This window comes from Octodon degus, unplaced genomic scaffold, assembly GCF_000260255.1.
Source record: "Octodon degus isolate 3935 unplaced genomic scaffold, OctDeg1.0 scaffold00107, whole genome shotgun sequence".
NCBI classification, from domain to species: Eukaryota; Metazoa; Chordata; class Mammalia; order Rodentia; family Octodontidae; genus Octodon; species Octodon degus.
The window spans coordinates 970,132-980,033 of NW_004524683.1; the positions used below are offsets into that span (position 1 = coordinate 970,132).

General features: G+C 46.5%; 1 protein-coding gene across 1 annotated transcript; it reads right to left on the reverse strand.

Moving 5' to 3' along the window:
- Positions 1 to 3,175: 3,175 nt before the first annotated feature.
- Positions 3,176 to 5,550, reverse strand: LOC101562105 (splicing factor 1-like). Its single transcript, XM_012516481.2, is given in 3 exon segments — positions 3,176 to 3,943; positions 3,945 to 4,842; positions 4,845 to 5,550. Coding segments are annotated over 3 exon segments (1,908 nt in total). The 5' UTR covers positions 5,410 to 5,550; the 3' UTR covers positions 3,176 to 3,498.
- Between the last annotated feature and the right edge of the window lie 4,352 nt (positions 5,551 to 9,902).

Below are 9,902 nucleotides of genomic sequence, written 5' to 3' on the forward strand. Positions count from 1 at the left end.
ACCCAATAATGTACTTGAATGTACCTCACACATCACCCAACAGAGTCCTCCCTAAATATAACCCGGAAGTTCCAAATCCCACATTGACCCCAATCCTTAGGTAAGGTTGAAAAGGCTAGTCACCTCCTTACACAGAGCCTAACCAAGTTTTCCCTACAGGCCCATTTAGATAGGACTAAGCTCCTATCCTTAGCCCTTTGCAAACTCAGGTTTCTTCCCTGCAAACCTATTCTGCTCAGCACCTTTGAAATTCAGTATGGAAGACCTCTTGTTGACTTCACATTCCCTACCTCCAATCCATACCTATCTTCAGGATGGATAGAGATCTTTCCTACATCAAACCAAAGATCCTCCACATGAGCGCATATCTTACTCACTGAAATCACCCTTGTTGACTTCACATTCCCTACCTCCAATCCATTCCTATCTTCCCCCTTTTCAAATCCCTTACTTAACTCCTTTAGGCATCTCATTTAGAACTGTGCTGACTATACCCTTCCTAATCCCTGCAGCAGTCTAGACACCCTCACTCTTCCACCCCATCACCTGTAGACTGGCTATATATAAATCCACCAAACCTTTCACAAGGCTTAAAACCAAAGTGGACAGGGCCCTTTCAAGTAATCCTGACCACCCCAATAGTGGCAAAATTAGAAGGTCATTTATTTTTTTTATTTTTTATTTTTTTCAGAACCAGGGATTGAACTCAGGCCCTTTCACTTGCCAAGGAAGCGCTTCTTCCACTGAGCCATCTCCCCGGCTCCTAGAAGGTCATTTCTTCTGGGTCCACTTCTTTCTAAAAAAGACCCCCTTTTCCAGTGCATGCCAGCTGAACCTGTGTTCCTGAAGATGACCAGGCTGTCTCCTATGACAATAGGTCAAAGACACAGCTGGACAGCCCCATGAATCTCTCTCTTCATAACTTTGCTCACTTCTTGACTATCCTAATAGAAGAATTCTCTTCATTATCTACCTTATTTCTCTCTAAACAATATAATTCAAGACCTATGGCTATAGGGAGCCCGCCCACATTTCTCCCCAGAACAAATCACCATCTTTACTTCTTGTGTTCTCCTGCTCTGATCCTTTCTTTCTCAATATTACTCACCCTCCTAACCCCTAAGCCCGCACCATAGATCCTTCCTAGATATTTCAAGCAGACACTCACACTGATAAAATCATTCAAACCTTTAGTGGAACCACATGTCTTAGTTTCTTTTCTCATTGCTGAAACAAAATTCCCAACACATGTTAAGAGAGGAAAAGTTTATTTAGCTCACAGTTTGTAGAGGGTTCAGTCTGTCATCAGCTGGCTCCAAGGCAGGGTGGAATGGCAAATAGGCATCAAAGAGGAAAAATAGTTTACAGTGGGCAGAAGGTAGCAAAGCAAGCAGGGACAAGACAAGCCTCTTCCTGTCCCTTCTATGGTATCCAGGCTACCAAGATCAGGCTGGTACCAAACCAATCAGTGGACTGATTTAGTAATCACCCACCCATAACCCTATTAAGCACTGTACCATGAATCAGTCACACATTCTAGATCCAGGCACTTTTGAAAAAGCCCCACCTATGACTGCATGAAGCTTTTTATGTAGACACAAACCATAACACCACCCAACCACCCTGCTGGTCTGTTTCTATCTTTACCAGATTGCAGATGCAGTAATCCCTGCTCCCCTTGGAACATAGATACACACTTCTGCAGGGCAGTACTTCATGCTTGTCAGCCAAAACTGCTTAAGCCCTCACTGAAGGATGTGACAGATACTGGGGGTCATTAGAGGGGTATCAGATAGGCCTTAAGGCTCGCTAACTGCTATAGCAGGCCATAACCAGTCCTTCCCAAAATAGATTCCATCTAACCCATCTGCCCCTCTGTGCATTTCTCCAATCAAACAAGATGACTTTACCCCAGTCAGCTCTTCAGACCCTTATCTCTGCAAAGCTATTATCCATCTCCTCCCTCTTTGTGATTACCAGTTTTAACAATCTGAGTATTCTTTTATGGGTACCTGGATACGCTTTCTTCCAGGGTGGTCTAAATGCTGCCACATCTGAATATTGCCAAAACAGGGAAAAGAAACCCCCAAAAGACACTCCCCTAGCCCATGAGGTGCCACAAAATGCAAATGCCTCAATACACCTGGTTGTAGTCTTCTAAACTAAACAAAAAATTCACCCTTCTTAGCCAAGATAGTCCTTCAGTATTACAACCAACCTCACCCCCTCCCCCTTGACAACTGGAACTTTTAGCTTTCCCTTCCACATGTGCACAAATTTGAGGCAGTGTGATATTTATTTCATAACCCACCCCAGGCCTCCTCCTCCTCCTTCTGTCCCAGTTTGAGTTTTTTTTTTTAACCACACTGCTCTTTTATTCAATGGAACATCCCCTCTTTAGTGCAGTGTTGAATCAAACACCGAAAAAAAAAGCCCAGAGAAGTTCTGCAGATAAACCAGTGAAGAGAACGCACGTTACACATCATTAACATAATCACTCCATGAAGGGTGAAGGGTGGGGAACAGAAAGAGGAACAAGGGGCTCAAAGCCCTTGACACTGCAAAACATTCAGAAATTTGGGATTAAAATAAAATGTAAAGGAAGCCTTCCAGGAAGGAGAGGAACAAATGGAATCTGGCAGCTTAGGTGGTCAGAGCACAGAAATGACTCTGAGCCGGCAGGTCCAAGGTGGCTTGGGCTGTACCACCTACCGCTGGCAGGAATGCTGGATGGATGCAGGTGCTGGGCCTGGCAGTTAACCAGCCCTAGGCAACTTAGACAAGAGTGACAAAGACAAACCCCATACTTTAAAAAGACGAACATCTCTGGGGCTGGCTATGGTCCCTGGAAAAACTTAGAACCAAAGGACATCACCTGCCCAAGTAGCCTGACATTAAGGCTGAAGCCTGTGCCTAAAACCATATGCTCCTCTCTCCTTGGCAGGGGAGGGAGAATGGAGTGAAGGGAAAGGATTCTAATTGCAGCAGAAGATCGGGGAAAGCACCTCCTTGGACGGAGTCTGAAGAAAGTAAGAGATAAGAAAGTAACAAAGGAAAAAGAAACAAAAATAACTCAGGCTGCTTTGCCGAACCATCCTGTCCACCAGGGGCGCTGCTGAGGCTGTCTGCCTGGAAGGGTCACCAATGGGAGCGGAAAGTCCTCACTCTCATGGCTCGGGCCATCGCCGCCGCGGGAAGGGATCCTGGCGGCCCAGTTTGGGGAGAGGCAAAGGGAGTTGGGTGAGGAGAGAAAGACAAAGAAGACACTCGATGCTACGGGGCGCCAGGAGAACCCAAACTGGCGCCCCTACTACCACCTGCCCATTCCCAAGCGAGTCCTTGGTCGCTTGGCCCAGCTCAGTGCGTGAACACACACACATGCATGCACACACAATCACATGCATGCGTCCCAATGTCTGGCTCCATATGGTGAGGTTCGGCGTGTTTAAACGAGACCAATTCTTTCTATATATAATATATATTTTCTTAAAAAAGAGTCTAGTTCTGTGGTGGAGGCGGTGGGGGAGCTGGAGGCATCCCGAAGGGCGGCATGCCCGCCACCCCCATGCCCATCATGGTGACAAAGTTAGAAGGGTCCATGGGAGGCGGAGGAGGGGGCGGGGCATACATCATGCAGGTGGAACCAGGTGGCGGAGGCGGCCGAGGGGGAGGGGCCCCGGGCGGCAGAGGCGGCTGGACCCCGGGGGGCAGGGGCACCATAGTGGGGTTGCCTTGCATCTGAGGGGCTCCTGGAGAAGCTGCGGCAGCCGCCTGCTGCTGTTGCCATGGCGGGATGGACCCTGTGCCAGCGCTCGTGGTGGTAGTCGTCGTATTTTGCTGCCATGGCAAGGGGGTACTGGAAGCCATACTGCTGCTGGGCGGAGGGGGTGGTGGAGGCTGCTGCTGCTGTTGCTGCCATGGAGGAAGAGGACCAGAGGGGGGGCGGGGGCTGCCCACTGGGAGGCGGCGGCGGTGGCGGCATCATGCCCATAGGCGGCGGCGGCATCATACCTTTTCCTTGATGCAGGCGATAGACCCCAGAGCCCACAGGCGTACTTCCCAGGTACTGATCCATTGGAGGAGGGCCATGGTGCCCAGGTGGGTGGGGGCCCTGGTTCATCGGTGGTGGTGGCGGCTGCATCCAAGGGGGTGGGGGTCCATTTGGGTTGTGCTGCATGGGATGTCCACCATGCCCACCTGTCAGGCTGGGTAATGGGTGTGGGAAGCTGTGGGGGCCACCTCCGGGCCCACCAGGACCACCTCCATGCATGCCATGGTAGGGCCGACTCTCTGAAGGGCCAGAGTTCATCCAGGGTGGGCGGCTCTGCGTGGTGGACATAAGAGACGGTGGAGGTGGGTTGTTGGCAGGAGCAGCAGGCCGAGGTGCACTAGCCAGGGGTGTGGTGGCAGGGCCAGAAGTGGACCCCACAGATGCTGGGACAGGGGCTTCACCCAATTCAGCCATAAGGGACAAATATTCTTTATCCATTCGTGCTTTATCCTGAGCTGACTGAGGGTCACCAGGTCTCTGGAATTTGCAATCTGAAGCGATGTGTCCAGCCCCTCCACACTTGGTACACACTGTAGTGTTTGTAATGCTGCGGGTCTCTGAGCTCTGCCAGGGTCTTAAGATCCTGTTGTCATCTTCCCGGAGGGTGCCATTCAAGCGAGCCAATTCTCGAAGCTGCATCTTCCGTAGATCATTCTGGTCCTCTGGTGTCTCAATGCCTTGCTTTAGAATGTTTCTGATCTGCTCTACTGCCTTTTTGACATTCTCCATTGTATTGGCAGTGACGAGAGCATGAAGTGGCTCATCTCCTGGCAACATCTGACCATCTTTCGTCCAACCTTGCCTTCTTCCACAGATCCTTTCCCCCGGATCATGATTTTGGCACTGCACTCCTTCTCAGTGTTCTTCAGGGTGTTCCCTCTGGGTCCAATTAGCAGGCCTACGAAGTTGATTTCCGGATATTCATCTTGGGGAATCATTACTTTATCGCTCACGCGTGTTGCTGGAGGTTTGTAATCTGCAGGTGGTTTGAAATCAGGGTTGAGGGCAACCATTTCTGTGATGAGGTTGTGCCGTTCCTCTTCAAGCTTCTTGCGGGTACGGAACTCCCGAGTGTTAAGCCGCTTCCCCTCGCTATTGTAGATGGGCTCAGGGGAAGGGGACCTGTCCTCAGGGTTAGGGGGGATGCCCAGGTCTCCTGTGCGCAGTTTACGAGTCAGGTCTTCTATCTGCAGTTGCACTATATAAGCTCTTTCTTGTTCCCGAGTAAGTCCAGGTGGGATAACTGTAGGCATTCCTGGAATCACTGTCTTCTGTTCCATTGTATCTTGGTTCCAGCGACTCCTCTTCCGTTTTTTACTTGGGAAGTCCAGCGGCGTGGCATTCGCTCCGGTAGCCATGGCGCCCCCAGGGACCGGCGCCGGCGGCGGCTCTCCCTTGACGGCGGCGGCTTCTCCTTCGCGAACCTTCCGGGGGGGAGGGGGTCGGACCGCGCTGCCGCGGAGCGCGTGAACCCAGTCCTCTCACGCGGCGGGCGGCGGCGCGAGGCCTGTCCCAATTTGATTTTAAAAATCCATCTCTGCTAACCCATGAGACTGGGTGTATTGATTACTTTTCTCTTATTGCTGAGACAAAATACCAGTCAAAATTGAAGGAGAAAAAGTTTATTTAGCTCACAGTTTGTGGACATTTCAGTCTGTAATCAGCTGGCTTCAAGGCAGGGTGGCATGGTACAGGAGCTACAGTTCAGAGTGGCAGAAGACAGCAAAAGAGCAAAAGGGGTGGGGATCCCTTGGATTGTAAGTAGGCTACAACTCCCTAGGATGGCTGTAGCACCCACACCATCTCAGAGCCCTCCTCCTGCACAGGATGCATACTCCCCATGTCTCTTTATCTCCTATAGCTTTCTCACCCAAAGAAATGTCACTGGACAGGTTTCAAGGAGATCCCTCAAAGTGGAGATGGGAAACCTTGACTCTTGTCATCCATGGGACAAATTGAAGTTCACTGACTTCTATCACAGAAAGAGAAGACATCCAAGAAGATGGCAGAGCAGTAAGTAACAAATCAGCCCCTCCAAAATTCAGAATTCAGACACTGGAAAATAACAACTGCAGGAATACAAGAAAGAGGGAGGCTGATTCTTGGGACCCAGGAAAGATCTGAAGGGATTATTGGAGCCTAGAAAGATATTGAAGAGATAGACCACAATGCAGACGAAGGAAGGGACAATCTATACTTTCGCCTGGCTCCTGGATCCTGGCTCATGGTGTGAGAAAAGCAGATAAAAATCTACAAAGACACAGTGAAAATGGGCAATTCCAGAGATCTTCAGGGAGAAATGCCCCCACAGACTGGAACCACGGATGCTGGCCACTATATTATCTGGTGAAGGACTTCAGTCCCAGTAACCTAAAGAGAGTACATGGTCAGATGCCATTCTAGAGAGGGGCCAACTGAGCCCAGGACTCAGAGCAGACATAGACTGGATTTATTTCAGAGCTTCCAGTGTTAAACTTCCCAGTGATTAGGTGAGAAACAAGCATGGGAGACATCTGTGATTAAGGAACCATGGTCAGGCTGGCAAGAGACACCCAAAATGTTATAAGCTAAATGAGTTAGGCTCCAGCCCCATGACCAGAGTTCAGGTTCAGCCTGAACACCTAGGGATTTGAAAGTCCTAGAACCAATAAGCCACCCCAATACTACCATCAACTTGCTGGTGATTATCCATCAAGGATCTTAGCGCTGACTGCCTTCTTTGTCTTTTAGTGAGATTGGAGTCACATCTTGAATTGGACATGGCCAGAAAACTGTAGAACCCAGAAGATAGCTACAGGCTTGAAATCACAGTAAAAAATCTCTCTCTCTCTCTCTCTCTCTCTCTCTCTCTTCTCTCTCTCTCTCTGATGGGGGTGGTGGTCAGGGTCTCACTATGTGTCTCAGGATGGCCATAAACTTACTATGTAGCCTAGGTTGGCCTTGAATTCATGGTGATTTTGCTGCCTCAGTCTCTTAAGTACTGGGATTATAGGTGTGCAAACTATAGCCTCCCAGGGGGAGGAGGAGATTTAATTGAGTTTTTTTGTTTTTCAAGAATGAACGTGGTTTTTAGTTTTTCTGTTTGTTTTGTTCTCCTCTCTCTCTCTCTCTCTCTTTTTTTTTCTTCTTTCCTTCCTCCTTCATCAGTTTACGGAGGCTTGGATAATCTTTTCTCTTTCACCCTTGCTTCTAATCTCTTTGTCTTCTTTTATCTATTTTTTCTTCTTCTGCATTTTAAATTTTCTCACCTTAGAGTAAAACCTTTCTTTTTTTTTGAGACAGTATTTTTCTCTGTAGTCTGAGCTAGCCTCAAACTAATGGTGATGCTCCTGCTTCAACCTCTCAAGTGCTAGGATTACAGGTATGTACCAACATGCCTGGGAAAATAGTTCTTTTGAGTGGATAGTTACTATATATAATTTTCTGATTGTCTTAGACTTTATTATATAACTATAAACCTTGTACCTATTGTTAAATTTGCTAAATTAATAGTACAGGGCTAGAAATATAGCTCAACTGCATGATGTGAAGGCCTGAGTTTGATCCCCAGTTAAAAAAAAAAAAAGTACAGTGTTTGACACCATTGTTACTACTGACTGTACTATGTTATCCAAGTTGACATACTTGTTGCAATCAATTTATTTTCCTTTTTTTTTTTTTTTTTTTTTTTTTTTTTTTTTTTTGGCTGGCTCCAAATATCTTCAGGGCAGGTTTGAGTCCTGGGGATCGAACCACAGCAACCTGAGCCTTTTTTGTTGAAGCAACCATTTAAAGAACTGAGCTAAGAGGCAGGCCCCCAATTTATTTTTCTTGTATGCCAGTATCTAGATTGTTGGGAGGGGGGGTCATCAATAATACTACATACAGTCCAGTACCAAAGAATTGTCTTTGTCCAAGACAAATCCAGAGAACATTGAAATGAAATAAATAAAAGCCACCCAACTGAACTTTCTAAAATGGTAGCAACAAAAGTAAAACACATGAATAAATATCTTGCCAAAGCCAAAACAGAAATAGTTACACAGACAGGAAATGATGATCATAATGAAGGAAATGATGAGTGAATCTAGAGTAGATACAGATTTTCTACAAAATAGAGCAGCTTAGGAAAGATACGGGAACTGAATGTCCAACATAGAAACATAATAGAGTCCAAAACAACAGACTCAAATAGCAATTCAGGAAATTAAAAGTTCTGCTGAAAGTATACAGTTGTGGTTTGTGTCTAGATGCCTCACCAAAGGCTCATGTAGTCATAAGTGGTGGGCTTTTCAGAAGTAGATGAATCTAGAGTTTGTGATTGACTCACAGTCCAAAGCTTGGATTAAGGTTGTGAGTGCAATACACACCCTAAGGCAGATAGCCTGCATACAATATAAGAAACAGAAAGAGACCTTTTCTCTCCTCTTCTCTTGTTGCTTTTGCTGTCTTCCACCATTGTGAACTGTTTCTCCTCTACCATATGCCACCCTGCTTTGGAGCCAGACAATTATGGACTGGAACCTCTCCAAACTGTGAGTTAAATAAACTCTTTTAACTTTGGATGTCAGGCATTTTGTCTCACCAGTGAGAAAAGTAACTAAGATAGAATTTGGTACCAGAAGTGGGGTTTATGCTGTGACTATACCTAAGCATACGGTTCAGGAGCCTTTAAGAATGGCTGGTGGGAAGAGATCGGAAATGTCCAGAGATGCCAACTAAAAAAGGAGAGATGAATGTTGTTCTGTATGGGATATTCTGGTCAGACCTCAGAAGAACAGAAAGCTGATTTTAAAAAAAAAAACAGGTAAAGGAGGTTTCTGATGAAAAAAAATGATTTCTCTTTTGGTAGTTGGACTCCAGATGATGTATGTGATGGGTTGGCATAAAGTTTCATTGCACTTTGTTCAAGTCCAGAGACCTTGCCTAAGACCAAGATTAAGGGAAGCAGACTAATTAAGGTTTCAGAAGAAATTTCAAGGCAGTCAAAAGTGGAGGCAGTGGTATACATACTGTTGAGGGCTTTTAGAGACTTATGAAAATCAAGAGCAAAGAGCCGAGAAGAATGATTTAAAACATTGTGAGTTTGGCCAGAAGGGAAGCTACAGTAAAGGTGTGGTCTCCAAAGATAGAGCAAGGGATATCTTAATTGATGAGAAGGAACAGGAGAATAGAAAAGATAGCCTGAAGACATCACAAGAAGAAGCAGACTCCAGCTTTTATAGCCTCAAAATTGCAAAAGTGAAAGATTATGCTTTGAGAAGAAAGCTAATAGAATCATGTTCCAGAATGGTAAAAGCATAGAAAATTTGTTCCTCAGAATTGGATTCAGAGTATCCAATGATCCAGGCACTCAATCCCTACTGCCAAGAGAGAGAGAAGCCTGGCCACTGCTCTAGCTGGCAATAGACAACATCCATGTGGCACTATTTTTAGATACATGTGAAACGGGAGAGTTGCGGGATCAGGAAGACTTACATCCAGATTTCAGAAGGCCTCAGAAGCCAGGCAGTGTTCCTCTGAGAGGGCAGTGTGTGAAGTTGTGTGTGTGAAGCTGAAGGTTAGGTGGAGATCCAAGAGGTTTGGAGAAGCCAGGTTCATCTGAGGAAAACTGCAAGAGATCAGACCTGGCTCTAGAGAGAAGCTATGGGAGCAACAACCACCAGAAGTGTCACAGTGGCAGAGCCAGCCGAGCTCTTTGGAGTTTACATCTTGTCACAGATTGCCTCAGATACTGCACAGGGAACTACAGGACTTAATGCTTGCCCTTCTGGACTTTGGACTTCCTTTAGTCTCATTTCTTTGTATCTCCCTGTTTGTAATTTTTGGAATGCAAATGTCTATCATGTGCCATTGAATGTTGGAAATATTT